The 18,562-nt window shown below is 41.5% G+C and overlaps 1 protein-coding gene across 2 annotated transcripts in view; it reads left to right on the top strand.

The window, feature by feature from the left end:
* ARL15 (ADP ribosylation factor like GTPase 15) overlaps positions 1 to 18,562 on the top strand; it is a 397,345-nt gene that overhangs the window by 131,184 nt on the left and 247,599 nt on the right. For both annotated transcript variants that reach the window (XM_032851465.1, XM_032851464.1), the window contains one exon: positions 8,127 to 8,271. In XM_032851465.1, the coding sequence (XP_032707356.1) occupies positions 8,127 to 8,271 (145 nt within the window). The remainder of the gene's footprint in view (positions 1 to 8,126; positions 8,272 to 18,562) is intronic.

The raw sequence follows: 18,562 nt of genomic DNA, 5'->3' as shown, positions 1-18,562 counted from the left end.
CTTAGCTGCGTTTTTGAGTTTTAGTTTAAAAAATATATATATATTTCTCCCCCTTGATTGATTTTCAGTGTGAGAAGTCCTAAAATTGTGGAGAGCTAGGAACATAGGAATGTCTTGAATTAGAGTCTCTTTAAATCTGATTATCAGATGAAGGCCCTAACTTTTAAAACCACACTTTTGGTTCATCGTGAGATGCTCGTACCAGGGCTGGTGAATGCCGCCCATCAGGGATGACCGATGCACAGGCTGGGAGCCACGTGGGTCCCTGGTCGGGCTCAGCGCAGCGGCACTCTCTTCCATTCAGGGTCTCAGATGTCTGCTCCTCTGCAAAGCCGGGAGGCCAGTGTCTATAGCTGCTAAGCATGAAATCCCCTGCTTCTGTTTGTTTCTTTTGTTGCCACGAGTTAATAGGGACAGAGACAGGAGACAGCCCAGAACAAAGCAGAAATAATGGAGTATTTCACCCCAAAAAGGAATGTGGATTGAGAAATACAAAGGGTAAGGCAAAGACAGACTTAGTGTCCCAAGGCAGTGTGATGTATTGGCTAGAAGCCTCAGCCCTGGGACAATTCCGGGCCAAAGCCTTCATCAGTGAGCTTGGAGCAGCCCACATGGCCGAAAGGTTTGACCCATCTTCTGTAAAAACAATTTATTGTTTTTCCCAGTAGGGTCTTAAAGGGCCGCAGGATTTTTCACCTTGAAAAGTGGATTGCTCTGGTGACATGAGGAAGAGTCTTCTGTTGGCATCTGCCTGGTGGCCAGGGGCCTCATCACGGTCTGCGCGGACTCCCTGCTCCTTCCTTCTGTTGCTATAGGTGCCACTTGAATGTCCCTTCTGTTCGCTTCTTTGCAAGAACCATTGGTTTATTCCAAGACATTGGGGCAGATTTGAAATTCATTTTTCTTAAAGGTGGAAGGAAAGAACTAGCTGAGAGATGGCATGTTTATCATAGATTGTCTCCTTCCCGTGTATTTCCACACATCTCAGTTTATTCATGTATTTTCTCCATACTCTCCCCCATTACAGTTTATTTGGGTTAGTATTTGCTGACGTATTTACTTTACTGAGGGATAATTTACATATACCTGTATTTTAAGGGAAAAAATTGAGGACTGTTTAGAGCTTTTTTATTTTTATTTTTTTAAAGATTTTATTTATTTATTTGACAGAGAGAGATCATAGGGGGGGAAGCAGGCTCCCCGCTGAGCAGAGAGCCCGATGCGGGGCTCGATCCCAGGACGCTGGGATCACGACCTGAGCCGAAAGCAGAGGCTTTAACCCACTGAGCCACCCAGGTGCCCCTGTTTAGAGCTTTTTCTCCCCCTTGCTACCGTGCTTAGAATCAGAAATCTCTGCAGCTAGCGTGGGCTTCTCTTAATAGACAAGCTTTGTCCTTGCCAGAGGACAAAAAATGGTTAAGTGAAAGCAGCAGACAGCAGGGCAGAGAAGCCAGCAACTCTTCAGCCCCCCCCCCCCCCCCCCACCTTCCTCTCAGCCTATCCCCTTGCCTCCTTCCCTGCTCCCTAACTCAGCCCCGCAGGAAGCAGTTCCTCCAGCTCTACTGGGAGGAAGATGCGGGTCCTTGAACCATAAACTTAACAGTGCAAGGAAGGAAGCAGTGTCAACGCTTGTATCGTCCCCTTCTCCTGCCAAGTGTCTGTTCTCTCATGCAGACAGACTTCCTTAACGTGCTCTCATTCCCTCAAAACCATGGAAACACCTGTGTCTGGGGCTCTGATCCTCGAGTCTGGCCTCGGTGGCACCAAGGCTGAGAGGACGTGAGTACGTAGGTGCTCTAGAGCCAAGCAGCCCTGGTTGGAGCTCCACTCTGTCACTTCTGAGTCTGTCACATTGTTGTGTGTCTGTGTTCCCTCTATACTGGATGCTGCTCATGTCTCCTCTGCGTGGCACCCCCTCAGACTTTAGCGGCTTCTGGTCCTGGTTCCACTGAAGGCAAGTCATTTGCCACCTCTGGGCCTCGGCTTCCTTATCTGAAAATGGGAAGCACATAGTGCCCTTCTCAATGGGTTCAAGGAGTAAGTGAATTAGTACATGCGTCACTTCTATTGGGTGCTGAATAGTGTTAGCGACATTTGGCCTCGTTTTTAAGTTTTGGGGGTACCTGTCCTTCCTCGTGTCTTTTCCAGAAGTTTAAGTAGCTTTATAAACCTTATGACCCATTTTGGTTGTAGCTTCCAAAGACAGACCCACATTTGACTATTATGGACTTAGAAAATATTTTATTTTAAATCCTACAATTTTAGATATTTAAATACTAAGTATTTTATTAATTGGACTTTTATTAATTTTATTTATTAATTGGTTAGTGTTAGAAAATACTTCTAGAAGTTGACTTCCTTTTAAAAGCTGCTTCCATCGTGAGAGTGAGGGTCAGAATGTACAGGTGACTTTTTGGTTTTAAAACCAGTCTAAGAAATAAATCCACTTCAAGTTATGGGCAAATTGTCTTTTGGTTTTAGATTCCAACTAATTGGTGTTGCGTGCATCTGGCAAGTATTTATGGAGTACAGTGGCAGGGCCCGTCCTGGGACTCTACCGAAAGTCTTGGTTATTTGCTATTGGAAATCTCTGGTTTTGAGTTAGTGAGACCCGTATTTAAATACGGAGGAGATAGTGTGGAGTTCAGGCAGTGACTCTGTGGCCCTGGGGAACTCCCAGAGCTGCTGAAGAACATTTACCAGCAACTATACAGAGCTTCAATCAAATTGAAATCACGCTTAGAATAAAATCATGTATTCATGATGAAAAACAGAGCATTGATTGAAACAAATGCCATGTTCCCAAAGGCTAGGGATTCAGGGACATGGGATGGTAGGAAATCCCGGCAATGCAGGGGCCATTGTGGGAGGGGGAGGATTTTGAGGCAGAATCGAGAAGTGGAAAGACGGGTCTGCTTCTCCGCTTTGCTGCCTGGCCAACCTTGGTAACTGTAAAATCAGACTTTATGAATCCAGGATGAATAGGTCTTTGGGTTGGTGCATGTAATTCTGTCATCTACTATTTCTTACAATTAGGAAAAAACAAAACAAAGTACATGTGGCCTGGTATTTACTGCAGCACCAGAACTGTGTATAACAAACCAGGGAGTGAAAGAAGGGATTAATTCTCTATGGCAACCAGAGAAGACTTTCCAGAGGAGGTGTCCTGGGAACAGAACTTTGACTAGGAATTTGCCAAGTAGAAAGAGTTGGAAGAGCCTTCCCTTCCTCGGGCACATGGTCTGAGCCTGAAGTGCCCAGGCTGCTGGAGGAACTAGTGAGTGAGTGGGAGGGTAGCCGGGGCCTTTAAGTGGGAGATGGAGAGGGAAACGAGATCTCTGGGGACGTGCTTACTGAGTGCTTGATAGTGCCAGTTTGTGGAGCCCTTATTCTCTGTGTACCTATCATGTATGGTGCTCTCCCAGACCTAGCAAGACATCTGCCACTGTCCCCAATGGAAATGGGGACATTTAAAGGTCATCTTGCTGCCTTAGTGCTAGGCCACCCGTCTGAGATGCAAGTTCTCATTTGACCTTCACAATTTAATCTTTGGCTTCCCCTTACCTTGGTCCATGCGATCGTTCTCCTTTAAGCAAATATTGCTGAGGCTTTTGTTTGTCTTTTTAGTTAGTCCACCTTTCAGCTAAAGATTATATGATTTGTCCGAAGTCTGTGACACAGATTTCTGGTGATTCCGGTCTTTGCCCTCTCTCAAGACCTTGGCACACTGTGGTTTCCTCGTGTACAACATCAGTAGAAGCTTATAGACACACGCTAAGGGGAAATATCCTGCATCCCAGATACACTAGGTCCTTTTGAAAAGGAACAAGTCATAACAGACCCTGTGTGAAAAGACCTGTGAACTGAAGCAGTCTAGACAAGAGACCATGACCTTGGCTAAACACGCATGCACAACACCCCCCACCGCCCTTGCCGCCATCCCATAGTTATAATGCAGACTCACCCTGTTCTCTAGTCCATGCTGCAAGTGAGGGCCTAGGGTTGTGTGTCTTTAGTGTCTTGGGTTGGAGTGGAAGTGTACGGAGCCTGTGGAAGCTGCTATGGGTTGGTTAAGGAAAGCACCAGCATGTGGGCTGCCAGACCCTCGCCCAAGGAAACTATCACCTAGGATACATTAGGATAATAAGCATCCTGACGAACGGTTATTTATTTGTATGGTGCCTTTCTTGTAGCAAAATGCATTGAACTGATGGCTCAGAACATCCTCCTAAAGAAAGGAAGTGGCAGATAGTGTTAAAACGTTACTGGTTAATCATGGGGAAACTGAAGCATGGATAGGTTTATGGAGCCTGAACAGAGTCACACAATGCCTTAGTGTCTGGCCTGGGAATGAAGCCTGAGTTTGCCGCTCGCTGTCAGGACTGCCGACGGCATTGTGTTTAGCATTGTACAACAGTGAAAGGGGCTTACTCTTAACAATGCGAGAGCTGCTGTAGGAGACAGACACAATGAACTTTGGTACAGTATAGTCTAGAGGCCAAAATGAGTAATTTTAAGTAAATTGACTATGAGATCCAAAGCTTCATTAAGTTTTAAAATGAAAAACAAGTGAAGACTGTACAGTTTTTAGGAACTGACTCAAAAAAACATGAACATTCTTTTCCCATTTTGAAATAGAATATTTTTAAAAGCCTTATTTTGTTGGCTCAAAATCTGACACAATTCCTGCCAAGCATAGGATTTATTTATTTCAAATAAATATTCAAAGGTTCTGTGATTTATTTCAAAGATTCTGTCTTGTAATGATTGTCAATCTAACCTTTATGCCTTTTATGCTCCAAAATACCTGATTTCCATAGACTGTGTTTTTGGGGGTGGGGGGTGGGGGAAGGCTTTTGTTTTATTCAGATTTAAGTTTGGGTTGTTCCAGAACAGTTGAAAATACAGAGCCTGGAATTCAGGAAAGAGACTGGAGGGGAGAGGAGAGATGTCCTATAAGGTGTCTTAAACATCACTGTGGAGAATCTAGAGAAAGATGAAACACACGTGTGGATTACAGCATCACTGCTAAATGGCTTTTCATGTCCAAAATGCCTTAGCGACCTAGAGAAAATTAACAGGTGATCTAGATATTAATGAGTTTGGCCATGAATGCTTTTATATTCTGGATTTTAAAAAGAGCATGAAGGTGAAATTTGGAATTTCAAAGTATATCGAGTAATACTGGTATGTGAACAACGTAAACAGGGCAATACAGCAGTCACCTACAATTTTGTTTTCTATTTAAGATTTGATTGTTTGGACCAGGTTAGTTGTGTCAGTCTCCCTCCAGGAGATGGTCTGAGGGAATTCTGGGAGAGGAGCTGAACAAGAAAGGGATAGTCGGGATCAGGAATAAGGTCTCTCCCTTTTTGCCCAGTGAAGATCAAAGTAGCCCAATGAAAGAAACCACAGTGTGATTAGTGGTGTTGCCTGACGTAGTTGAACGTGCCAGAACTCTCCCAAGTGAATAGCTGCTAGCCGGTGGTCCTCTTTGGGGGAGCACACGTATCTGTGCGTGTACGTGCACATGCATATATACATCTGCTTCTTCGAAAAACTCACCACCAGTCCAGGAGACTCAGGGATAGAGTTTGCAGAAAGTGCCACTATCAACCAACCTTCATGGGAATCCAGGATATGATGCGTTGGCATCTAGGGTGCTCTTCAGAGTTGTGGTCATTAATCTTGTAGGAGAAGGCATAATGGAACTCAAGTTTAATGCCAAAGAACAGCAACTAATATGAGAGAGCAGGAGGGGTTGCTGTATGCACGCAGACTGAAGTAATTAGGGCTCCTCAGGCTTGAAAAGACGGAGCGGAAATAGGATTAGAGTTTAATAAATTTGTGAAGAATATGGATTAGATGATCACAGAATTGTTTACCAGAAGTGGGCAGAGCCTCTTAAAAGCCGAGAAGTGAACTGAGGACAAAAAAAGGTCTATTATACCGGGAAAGTAGACCCTGTATGGCAAAATTACTCTTGAGAACTGAACTAACTTCTGGCATTGAAGGGAAATGAAATGGTCAAGGTTTCCTCTTATTTTGATACTATTTTCTTGAAAATATGAGGCGTTCAGGAGAGACTAGATGAAGCTTCCTAGTAGTTTTTACATTTTCTTTTTTCTTCAGTGAAATGTCAGTGTCGTGGGTTCTTCATTCAACATTTATTCATTGAAGGTAGATTCTATGCTGTCTTCTGCTAAGCCCTGGGGACACTGGGATGAAGATGGAAAGAGATGGTTTAGTAGTAAATAGGAAACTGTAGTGTCAAATGATGACTTGACAAACGTGCTGGGAGACCTTGACACAAATTGCTAACATTCTCCAAGGATCGGATCAGGTGCCCCTGGAGAATGGGTGCTGAAGCTGGGACCTGAGAGCTGGCGAGTTCACTCAGCCAAGAGCCAGGGCAAGAGGGAATGGCATCTGGGAGTGCCTGGAGGTATAAGAGTGCCTGTGTGGCCGGGGACAGAGTAGAGGGAGGAGTGAGTGGAAAGGGATGGGAGAAGAGGCTGGGCAAAGGCAGGAGGGTGGGGTTTGGTAGAGCAGATTATGCAGACTTTGGAAGACCCTGTAGATCATAAGGGTTTGGACCCTAGAACAGTGGGAGCTCCCTGAAGGGGGTTAAATAGACAAGATCAGATTTTGTTTTTACAAACCTTCATGGTGGCTGCCATGGAGAACAGAGAGGGCAAGAGAGAATATACTGGGGACAGGGGGAGAGTGTTGGTGTTGTCCAGGTGATGGTGGCTTGGACTACAGAGAAGCGGACAAGTTCTAGAGCTATTTCAGAGGAGGAATGGACTTGCTGACTGACTAGGTAGGAAAAAGAGGAGAGAAAACTAGTCAAGCTTGACTTATGAAAGAGCCAGTTAGGCCTCCGATTTTATCTGAATGAGAATTAGCACAGACTTTTTATAGGTCTCTTCTCTCAGGATCTCCAGATGATCTAGCAGTCCGTAGGTCTCCCTCCCTCTGTTTCTCTCCTGAACGATTGAGGACCTAAATATTTCAGGCTCTGTAAGTCGGCACAGAATTGGCCCCTAATAAATGAATGTAAAGTAGGCAGAAAGATCACAAACTACCTAATTTCTGGTCTCCTAAATCTCCCTCCCTTTAATAACTCTTGGAGAGCAAACAGGTTCTTGCCATGCCCAGACTGCACAATGGTTCATAGCACCCTGAGGTCAGTTGACCTGAAAGAGAATTTGGCATGGCTCAAGATGGCAGTGATATATACAGGGACTCCATTGAATGATGTGTGAAGGCTTTTTATTTTCAAATACCAGAGTTGAAAGGCAAATACAAAGAATTTTGCTGTGACTCTCTGTTTCACTGGTCATTAACATTGTATCATGTTGGCCTTATACACTCCTCACCAAATAAAGCTGAGGATAGACACAGATTTAGAAATTTTCTTTAAGAAAATTTCTTTCTTTCTTTCTTTCTTTTTTTAATCTATTAGTCATGGACATCAAGTCCCTTCATCTCTAAATACTTGATTAGTGTGTGTTTTCTCAGAACAAGGATTTTCCTTTTATAAAGCACAGTACAGTGATTAAATTCAGGAAACATGACCGCAGGCAACAGTGTTGTCTATTATGTGTCTCTGGTCAGCCCTCACCTGTTGTCCAAGTGTCACTTCTGCCATTTTCCTCCACCTGTTGCTCTGGTCCGATTCAGAAGGCATTGCATTTGGTTATCCTGTTTCTAGTCTTCTCTAACCTAGAACAGTTCCTCAGCATTTCTTTGATTTTTAAGACACTGAGATTTTAGAGAATTGGCCAGCTATCTCGTGGAACACTCCTCAGAGTGTATCGTACTTAGATTGCGGCTGTGCATTTTTGGTGGGAAAGCTGAGCAAGGATGTCGTGCCCCTCGCAGGGTCCCTGTTGGCAGCAGGAGGGGAGCCTTGAGGTCCACATAGGTCTTGTTCCTGGGGATAGTAACTTTGATCACTTGGTTAGGTGGTGTCTTCCGGGTTTCTCCATCCTGAAGTTACCTTTCCAACTTAAAATGAATAGGTTATTTAATTACTTCTTCATACTTAGTCATTGTAAATGTTACTAAGCTTTGTGTCCAGTCTTATTTAAAAGAGCCTCATTTCCCCCTTCTCTTGGCAGTGTTTCAGAGCACTCTGCTGCAAGGGACCACCGCCTGCACGACCTGAATATGACTTGGTTTGCATAGGCCTTACGGGCTCTGGGAAGACCAGTCTGTTGTCAAAGCTCTGCAGTGAAAGTCCCGAGAACGTCGTGTCGACCACAGGTGGGTACTGTGCAGGTTTCTACCGCTTTCTCTTTCTTACCCCCAAAGTGTTCTAGGTTCTTATGCTGTTTGAGGGACCCCCCCCTTCTATTTGTGGTTAATGTTTCAGTCCGTTTATTTATGTTTGGGTGTTATCTTTTTCAAAATAGAGTGCGGAGGGTTTATCTGTACCCTGTATCTCTCTAGTTGGATATTTCAGTGCCAGTGGACAAGTCAGGCTCAGGAGACTATTAGTACAAACTAATGGTGAAACCTGGAGTTCTGGTACTGTAACAAAATAGCTTCGTCTCAGGCTCACTGAGCACTCATCTCCCTGGAGGAGCCACTCTGGCCTGCTTGTGTTGGTCATACACTCCCTCAGCAGTTCAGCTCATGGGCTGAATCTTGTTTCCTCAGAGCTCCCGTCTGGAGGAGAGTCAGTGCAGGAACCATTGACCAGATTATGTTGTTTCTAGATTTGGCCGAGAAGTCAGTCTAGGCAGTGGTTCTCAATCAGGAGAGACTTCCCATTGTCACAACTAGGGGAGGCGGCTACTGGCTTCTGTTGGGTGGATGCCAGGGACACCGCCAGACATCCCACAGTGAGCAAGAGAGGCCATCACCACAAGGAAGAGGGAGTGAGAGCGCACTTAGTGGCTCATTGGGTTTGGAAGGTGAGCAAGAACGAAGCCGAAGATGGCTCCAGTCCTGCTTTAGGTGATGGGTGGGTGATGGAATCATTACCTAGGATTTCCTATCAAGTAGAAAAAGTACTGGGGCGCCTGGGTGGCTCAGTGGGTTAAAGCCTCTGCTTTCGGCTCAGGTCATGATCCCAGGGTCCTGGGATCGAGCCCCGCATCAGGCTCTGTGCTCAGCAGGGAGCCTGCTTCCCTCTCTCTCTCTGCCTGCCTCTCTGTCTACTTGTGACCTCTCTGTCAAATAAATAAATAAAATCTTAAAAAAAAAAAAAGTACTGATGACCAAGAAGAGCCTTACCGCTGTTAGGATCAGGATTTGCCATCAAGTAAGTTGGGTTTTTAGAGCTCTTCAGATTTTAGAATTGTAGAAGAGAAACTGTGGACTTGTAAAACAATAGAGACATAGCATCATTGAAGGATGAAGAAAAGAATAAAGTGTTCATGATAATTGGTTAAACGACAGAGGGTGAGCAGAGCTCAAGATGGACCTTTCATGTAAAGCCATTTCTAGTTTCCTTTTCCCTAAGACAGAACTGAGCACTCCCTTCTCCCCCACTCTATATCGTCCGCATTTCTGTCACTGAGTGCCTGCTACACTGCTGTCTACATTTCTGTCCCTCAACCTGGGGTGTAAGCTTCTAAGGGCAGAGATAGCACAGATAGCATAGAGTTTGGGCATAGCTCCAGATTTTTTTGAGTGCGTAAGAGGCAATAGTAACTTGAATTCTGTTTTTGCATAAAGTATCATACTTCTGTGAGCCTTATAATGGCCTTGCATGGCAGGTAAGATCTCCCCTCCCCACCCCCTCGCCCCAGATTCTGTCTTTAAGTCATCTGAGGCTCAGAGGTATGGTGACGTGGCTATTGTTACACAGCTTGTGATAGAGGTAGGGGGCCAGTTCAAGTCCAAGTGAAGTTTAGTGGTACCTAAGGCTTAGGATTTGCGATGAGAATAGTATTTGCTGATTGTTGGTAAAGTTGTGGCTATCTTTGGAGAAATGGGTCATGAAATGATACAAACCCTACTAACTTAGTAATTCTTTTCAAACAAAATATCTTTCCCTACAATGTGTGAAAGTAATACAAAATGTACTCTTTTTCACTTACCAGAGGCATAAATCAGAAACACTATTGCTAGAAAAGGCAGTTTTGAATTGTAATATAAAAAAAATTATCTCTAAATAATACTGTAATTATTTGTAAATTGTAAGTTTTATATCTTTATTAAATTTTGAATGTGTTCCTTTACTGGAACTAAGAGTATCATTGTGTGCTAGTTGATTTTTCTGTTGCGTTAAAAGTTAAGTTGCCTGACATTTTGGATATCAAGCGTCTATGAGTTGTCATTATCCTGAACCAGGCACAGTGACTTTTTGGAGGCCATTTTGAAGTTCTCTGACTGCAAGAAGTTTACAGTCAGGCTAGAAAGACAAGTTTTCTTTTCTTTTCTTTTTTTTTTTTTTTTTAAGATTTTATTTATTATTTGGCAGAGAGAGAGAGATCACAAGTAGGCAGAGAGGCAGGCAGAGAAAGAGAGGGAAGCGGGCTCCCTGCTGAGTAGAGAGCCTGATGCGGGGCTCGATCCCAGGACCCTGAGATCATGACCTGAGCTGAAGGCAGAGGCTTAACCACACTGAGCCACCTGGGCGCCCCAAAAGATAAGTTTTCTAGTGACAAACAGTTGATACTTGTTGCATGTTTAATATTAACATAGGACAGGTGCTAGGACAGCAGGATATGTGCTGTACTTGATGATAAACATGAGAAAGCTGAAAAGGGCCATTTCTGATGTGAGAAGTTGAAGAAGGCATAGAGGATGTCTGGAGGATATAGAGGACATAGAGGATGTCACCACGAGGCCCTTCCCTTGTGGTGACAAGTACCTGAGCAGAGGGGAATGGAGTGAGGAGAGGAGGGATTAGGAAGCATTCAGAGAACAGAGATCTTATGGGGTTGAGGCCGGGGATACAGAGGTTAGGGTGTGTCATGACCTGACACTGAAGGAGCTTCTGAGAGAGGCCTGCAGCACGGAGAGCGGATCCAGTAGGAACTGTTAATTGTGGGGATGGAAGGTTAGGGGCAGGCATGATTGATTCCGTAACAGTGAAAGTCGCATTGCATCATTAGAGGAAGGAAGGGAAGAGATGAGTCAAGTGGGCCTTAAGTTTCTAGCCTAGTGACTGAGTGAATTATAAAAAGTAAGGAGAACATGACAGGCAATTTGAAGATAAATGATGAATTTGGCTTTGGACATGCTAATTTTGAGGTATTGGCAGTACTTTCAACAGTGATCCAAATGCCAACCGACAAGCTGACTAGAGAAAGTTTGGATCTGGATTGGAGAGACCACTGAATTGTGGGTTTGGAGATGGTTGAGGGAGATGGGTGGTAGAAGGAAGAAGGGTGCTAAGTAAGCCACAACTGTGTTTCATTCCTTCTTCCCGTGTTAGTTGAATACCTTTTACATGACTGCCAGTGATTAGGCACTGAGCATGCATTAACAGACAGACATTGGAGCTTACATTCTAGCGTCTGCATTAGGCAGGGAATCTAAGCCAGGCTGTTCTCTATGGTATCATACAGTCAAATACAAATAAGAGGCCAAAAGAACCAGAGTTAAATAATCATCAGTCTTAAGTCTGAGGAAGGGCTATAGGGTGTGGTGACATTACGGTCATTAGTGAACAATTTCAGCGCAGCGTATTAGAGTCAAAACCAGCCCGAGCGATGAGGGAGTGGTGCACAAGCGGAGGAAATTACAGTGTATAAACTGTCCTTTTCACTCTTTGGCCCTTTAGCTAAGACTGCACATAGACTACTCTTTCAAGAAGTCAGCAGTAGAGGAAGCAGTGTCCTGGAAATCTGTTTGTACAATGATAGGTGGTATGGGGGCATGTTAGTTGGGGAGGGGGTCGGGGGGACAGACAAAATAGGAAACCGATTTCATGGACACGGATATGAAACAACAAAGCATGGTCATCCCTGAGAGATGAGAAATAAATGAGCTGAGCCCTGGATTTGCCCCAGCTTGCTGCCTTGAGTTTCTTGGCCATGGCACACTTCAGGGGGAACTGAGGTGGGGTTCAGTGGACTCCCTACATTGAGATGGAGCAAGAGTTGGGGAGACCAGGGCAGCTAGGGTTCATGGGACACAGTAATGGAGAGGAAAGAGTTGTACAAAGAGAGAACCCTGGAGATCTACAGAGGGTCTCCCTTGAGTATCCAGGGTACCCCGTGGTTAGCCATCTTCACACAAGGCTAAAAGTTGTGGCTGTTCCCACTAGCCAGGTTAGACAAGTCATACTTCATAAGGTACTGGGCAGAGCCCTCAGGAGGGTCTTGCCTTAGTAATCAGCCCAAAGCTGAGCAGTGCTCTAGGTTCACCTAGGAAATCGTATGAACAAAACAAAAATCTCAAACAGTTTCCTACTAACTTTAATGCATCCTAGAACATAGCTATAGGAGATTTACAGAAAACAAAATTACCCAGCACTTAGGGCAGAATTCAAACGTTGGACATTAAAATATTACCAGCCATGAAAAAGGCAGGAAATCATGATTTATAATGAAAAGAAGAATCAATTGAATCTGACTCAGAACTGACCCAAAGGAATTCACAAAGAAAGACTTAGAACTGTTACTATATCTGAATTCTTTTTGTTCATACAGTTAAGTAGAGACATGGAAAATTTTTAAAAGACCCATATAAAATTTCTGTGCTGAATACTACAATTCTGGGGTGGAAATACGCACCAGATAAGATTCAGGGCAGATGACACCTTGCAGAAGTGAAGAGTAATAACCTTGAAGGCCGTTAGTATTAGAGACTATCCAAAGTGTTGAGGGAGGGAGAAGAAAGTGGAAAGTGCAAAGAGCAGCATGAACTGTGGGACAATTTCAAGTCCCCAAACATGGGTCATTGGAGTCCGTGAAGGTAAAGGATGGAGAAAGGGACAGGAAAAAAATATTCGAAGAAATAAGGTCTAAAATGTATTTAAACTTAAAACTTATCAACAAATCCAAGAAGCTCATTAAACCTCAAGAATGAAATAAGAACAAAAAACTACAACAAAGACATATTAAAAAGTTATATAATAAAGTTTCTCAAAACCAGTGATAAAGTGTGATGATTAATTTTATATTGTCAACCTGGCTGGGCCAAGGTGCTCAGGTATGTGGTCAAATATTATCCTGGGTGTTTGTGTTTTGGGATGAGAATATTTAAATCAGTGGACTTTGAGTGAAGCAGACAGCCCTCTATAATGTGGGTGGGTCCCCTCCAATCAGTTGAAGGCCTGAATAGAATGAAAGATGACCACCACTCCACCTGCCAGCAAGGAGGAAATCTGTGTCAGGGTGACCTTTGGACTTGACATGCAGCATCAACTGTTTCCTGCTTCCCCAGCCTGCCAGGCCTACCCTGTAGATTTTAGACTTTGCCAGCCTTCATAACTGAGTCAACTCCTTAAAATATATATATATATGTATATATATTTCTTACTGGTCTGTTTCTCTAGAGAACTTTGGATAAAACAAAGAAAATCTTAGAAAGCAGATAATGAATGTTACAAAGGAACCATAGTAAGAATGACATCAGATTCCAGTTTTTTCCCTGGAAACAGTACAAACAAGACTGTGGAGCAACATCATTAAAATTCTAAGGGGAAAAAAATTATCAACCTATACCCAGCAAAAATATCTTGGAAAAAGATAATTAAAGACTTTTCATTATACCTTTTTTATTATACTTTTGTTGTACTATTTCCAGCATTAAAAGAAGTGTTAAAAGAAGTCCTTCAGGCAGAAGAAAATTGATTCCAGATGGGAATCTGGATTTACATAAAGAAATGAAAAGTACAGAAATGGTGACTAGAGGGGTAATTATATAAGATTTAGTTCTTACTTAAATCTCTTTATAATTGTTTTAAAAAATAGGGGCTTATACCATACATAAAGTAAAATGCAGGAAAATAATGGAATAAAAGTCATATTGGAAAAAGAAGTATACTATTGTAGGGTTCTTATATGTGGAGTGGTTATAATAACACTTGAAGATACAATAGAGTGTGATAAGAGATGTGCTATAACCCAAAAGCAACTACTAAAATAACAGAGTGATAGCCAGTAAGGCAACAAATGAGATAAGACGGAATTACCAAAAATTATCCAAAAAAGGCAGAAAGAGAAAGAAAACAATAGATGGACTACATAGAAAACAAGTACTAGGGTGATACACTCAAACCTAACCACCAAAAAGCAAATTAAATGTAAATGGTCTAGACTCAATTAAGGGACTGAGATTGATAATAGATTAAATAAACAAAAGTAAATAACAAATAGGACCCAACTTTATGCTGACTTAAAACAAATCTATAAAGACACAAATAGGTTGGGAAAAGAAGTACATGCTACAAAGGAAAGTTGGCGTGGCTATATGTTCTCAGAAGAGGTAGATATTAGAGCAAAGGATAACGCTGGGAATAAAGAAGTTCATTTTATAATGAGATCATTTAATCAAGAGAACATAGATGTATTAAACATTTACATAACTGTTAACAGCTTTAAATACACAAAGTAAAAACTGATGGAACTTTAAAGGGAAATAGACAAACCCACATGTCAGATTTTAATACTGTCAATTACTGACAACATGTAAGAAGAAAATTAGCCAAGATAGAGTAGACTTGAAAAGTGTTATCAGCCAACTTGACTTGATTAACATTTATAAAACACTCTGGCAGTGAAAGGCATTCTTCTCAAGTGCAAGTGGAAAATTAGACCGTATTCGAGGATATACAACAAGTCTCAATAAGTTTAAAGAGATTCAAGTCATACTAAATATCTTCTCAAATCACAGCGGAATTGAATTAGAAATCAATATAACAGGATTTCTCAGGAAATCCCCAAATATGTGGATACCAAGTCACTTCTCAATAACCCATGGATCAAAGAAGAACCCAAAGGGAAATTATAAAGCACTTTTCAGTGAGTGAACATACAACACAGCAGAATTTGTGGGATGCCTCTGAAGCAGGACTTTAGAGGAAACTTACAGCACTAAACACCTATGTTAGAAAAGAAGAGCCTCAAATCAGTGACCTCAGTTACTCCCTTAATGAACTAAAAGAGAAGAATGTATTAAAAACAAAGTAAAGCAGAAGAAAAATACTAAAGACCAAAGTAAAGTGGAACTCAGTGAAAAAGAAGAACAGAGAAAATAATTGAAACCAAACCCTGGTTCTTTGAGAATATGAATGAAATTTTCAATTCTACTCAAATAGATCAGGAAAAAATATTGAGACACTGATATCAGGAATGAAGAGGAGTTATATAAATAGAGATTTTATAAAAATTAAAAGGGTATGGGGCACCTGAGTGGCTCATTGGGTTAAAGCCTCTGCCTTCGGCTCAGGTCATGATCTCAGGGTCCTGGGATGGAGCCTCGCATCGGGCTTTCTGCTCAGCGGGAAACCTGCTTCTTTCTCTCTCTTTCTCTCTCTCTCCTGCCTGCCTCTCTGCCTACTTGTAATCTCTGTCTGTCAAATAAATAAAATCTTCAAAAAAAAAAAAATTGAAACGGTAATAGAGTATTATAAACCATGTTATGCCAATCAATTTGGCAATTTAAATGGAAAAATTCCTTAAAAGACAAACCATCAAAGCTCATTTAAGAAGATATAGAAAACTCAGATTTGTGTTTAATGGAAATGAAGTCATAGTTAAAAAAGAAAACTTGAAATCTAGTCAGCTGCACTGGTAAATTCTATCCAATTTTAATGAAAGAAAATTGAAGAGGTGGGAAAACTTGTAAGACCAGTAAGTTTTAATGCCAGAACCATACAAAGACATTACAAAAAAAACTACATAGCAATACCTCTCATGAATACAGATGCAAAAAGTATAAATTTAGCAGATCTAGTATATTACAAAGTGGCATTTATCTTAGGAATGCAGGGTTGATTTCACACTCAAAAACCCACAAAGTTTAATTCATAATATCAAATTTAAAAAATGATTCAGATACAAACAAAACCCTCAATTTCTGATAAAACTACAGAATACCAACAAAAGGGAATTTTTACAACTGTTAAAGGGCATCTGTGAAAACCCCTATAGCATTCTTAATGATGAAAGACTTCTTTCCCACTCAGATCAAAATAAGAAGACACTTCTCAACACTTTGATTCGACATTGTAGCAGATACTCTAACAGGCATTAGGTGAAAAAAAGAAAAGGCTTCCAGATTGGAAAGAAATAAAGAAAGCTATCTTTATTTGCAAATAACACAGTCATCTATGTAGAAATTCGATGGAATCTACAACTTTATATCCGTGAATTAGAGACTGCAGATGTGAATTAGAGCTGGTAATCTTGGAGATCTGAAAATTTCGAGGATACCTTGATCATTAATGTGGAGAATATTTGTAAGACTAGAAGCAGGAAGAGTGTGATGGACAAACGTCAGCCAAGTATTGAATTCATTAAGCTTGATTACCGGACTCTCTGAAAATTGATAAATGGAAATGCAGAGGTCTGTGTGTAAGCAGATGCCACAACCTCAGGTGGGAAATTATTAAGGCTATGGTAACATGGTCCAAAAGCATTATAAGGAACACATGCTCGTCCTGGTTGGCGCTGTTAGGGAAAGGAAAAGTTCTGTTAGGTAGCTTAAGGAGGACGGAAAAGTATAAGAAAATGTTGGCACCTAGAGAAGACTTTCTTAACAAAGCTGAGGTTCCATATGACTCAGTGAAGGGGCTCCATCATGATAAAGGAAGGGCTGGCTTGGGAAAGAGAGGCCTGAGGAAGGGTAGAGGAGGGAAGGGGTAGATGCTTACAGGTTGAATCTTGTGTGTTCACTGTAGCTAATGAAGGTGGGTGAGAGGATGGAGAAAATAATTAGTGATGACAGAGGAAGTGGGGAAAGAAAGGCAGCAGAGAAGAGCCAAACAGGCTGATTTTAAGTTCAGTGGACCCAAGAAAACCAGTCCCACCTGGAGTTCCAGATAAGCATGACTGGTGTGTTCAGACCTACTTCCTGGGTCTTTGTTTAGATAAGGGGTGTGTGTGTGTGTGTGTGTGTGTAATTGAAGAACAGAGGAGGTGGAAGGAACGTCCTAAGATAAATGACGGAGCCTAACAGTAAGAGAAGATAACTAGAGATAAAAATGAAGTGAGAAAGCTCCCGTGCATGTGAACATTTAATGTGGAAGATGGAAGAACAGCTGCAGGAGGTTGAGGGGAATGACGCACGAAGGAAGAGACCAAGGGCATCAACTCCGTTTTCCAGCAATTCTAAATGTTTATAAACAAGACAATGTTTATAAGGAAAAAAAAAAAAAAGGAAACAATGCTGTTGAGAAATATTTGTAACAAGTATTAGAGTTTATGGCTGGCCCACTTGGGTAATTAAATTGTGTTTACAAATAGTACCTAGAAGGCAATCGATAAATGAACTAAAAGGTAATTTCATAAAAAGAATTAATGGCAAAGAAGTAAGTGGGAAAGGTTCCACTTGGCCAGAAATTTAACTTGACTAGAGAATAAACCAGAAACATGTTAATTTTATACTCGAATTTACCAGTATTGGTTTTGCTTTCTGATGAGACCCAATGCTTGGTAAGATTGTGATAGTATGCATTAGTGGTGGGATTGGGATTGGTATTGTCCTTTTTCTTGAAAAGCAATTAGTCAGTATAAATCAAAGGTTGCCAATAGATTAACATCTTTCCACCTAGCAGTTATGCCACTGAGAATTTATGTAATATCAAAGAAACCATACAAAGTGATTCTTTATAACACTTGTATAACTAAAACTCTAAACTTCCTATAGCAAGGGAGTTTATTAATTAAATTGTAGTACCTCCACTGAAAAGATGATAGATTAGAGAAAAAGTCTTCTGTCGAAAAAAAAATTTATGTTTGTTTTAAAATTGAACTGTGCCTTTGAATGAAAAGCAAGAAAAGAACATGTAAAAATAGCTGTGCTCTGATATGGCTGAATTATATGTGAAATTTTGTTATTTTAAATTATTTCTTTATAATGCTTTGATAGCAAGCCAATTAAAAGTAAAATATTTGTTGGAAGAGTTGGGAATGGCTGAAAAGAAAATCTACCTTTGAGAATTTGTTTCTGAAAATGAAAGCATAACAAGAAAAATTATGTCCATCCAATTTTAGCAAGACAGGAATGAATGTCTTCTCTTTCTTCAGAAGCAAAGGGAGTCCAAACTTTATTGGATGGTTAACTTCAGCAATCTTTTACCTTTGACATAATTTTTAGAAGATACTTAAGTTGTCAAAACTTAAAGGGCCAAGAAACCCTCCAGAGAGCGATTGGAAAGCTTGCACCTTGGTCGAGAAACAAAAGTGATCTCTGTCCTGAGTGAATTCCTTGACTGGAGATGCATAAGGAATTTGTTGATAAAAGGGTTGTTAACCTGTTGATTACACAGAGACTCTGAACTGGAGGAATGGAGTTTAAAGGCTTGAGATAATACAGCGGTGTAACCTGGAGAAAGCTTAGCACCTGGAATTTAAAAAGGTTGAAGATCTCTTCTACTGATACTTATAACTACACTTGGAAACAGTCGGGTGGTAGTTAAAATAGAAAA

This window comes from Lontra canadensis, unplaced genomic scaffold (assembly GCF_010015895.1).
Source record: "Lontra canadensis isolate GAN:19392208 unplaced genomic scaffold, GSC_riverotter_1.0 scaffold5, whole genome shotgun sequence".
Taxonomy (NCBI): domain Eukaryota; kingdom Metazoa; phylum Chordata; class Mammalia; order Carnivora; family Mustelidae; genus Lontra; species Lontra canadensis.
Note: the sequence above shows the minus strand (reverse complement) of the source record. Positions and strands in the feature narration are given on the sequence as shown.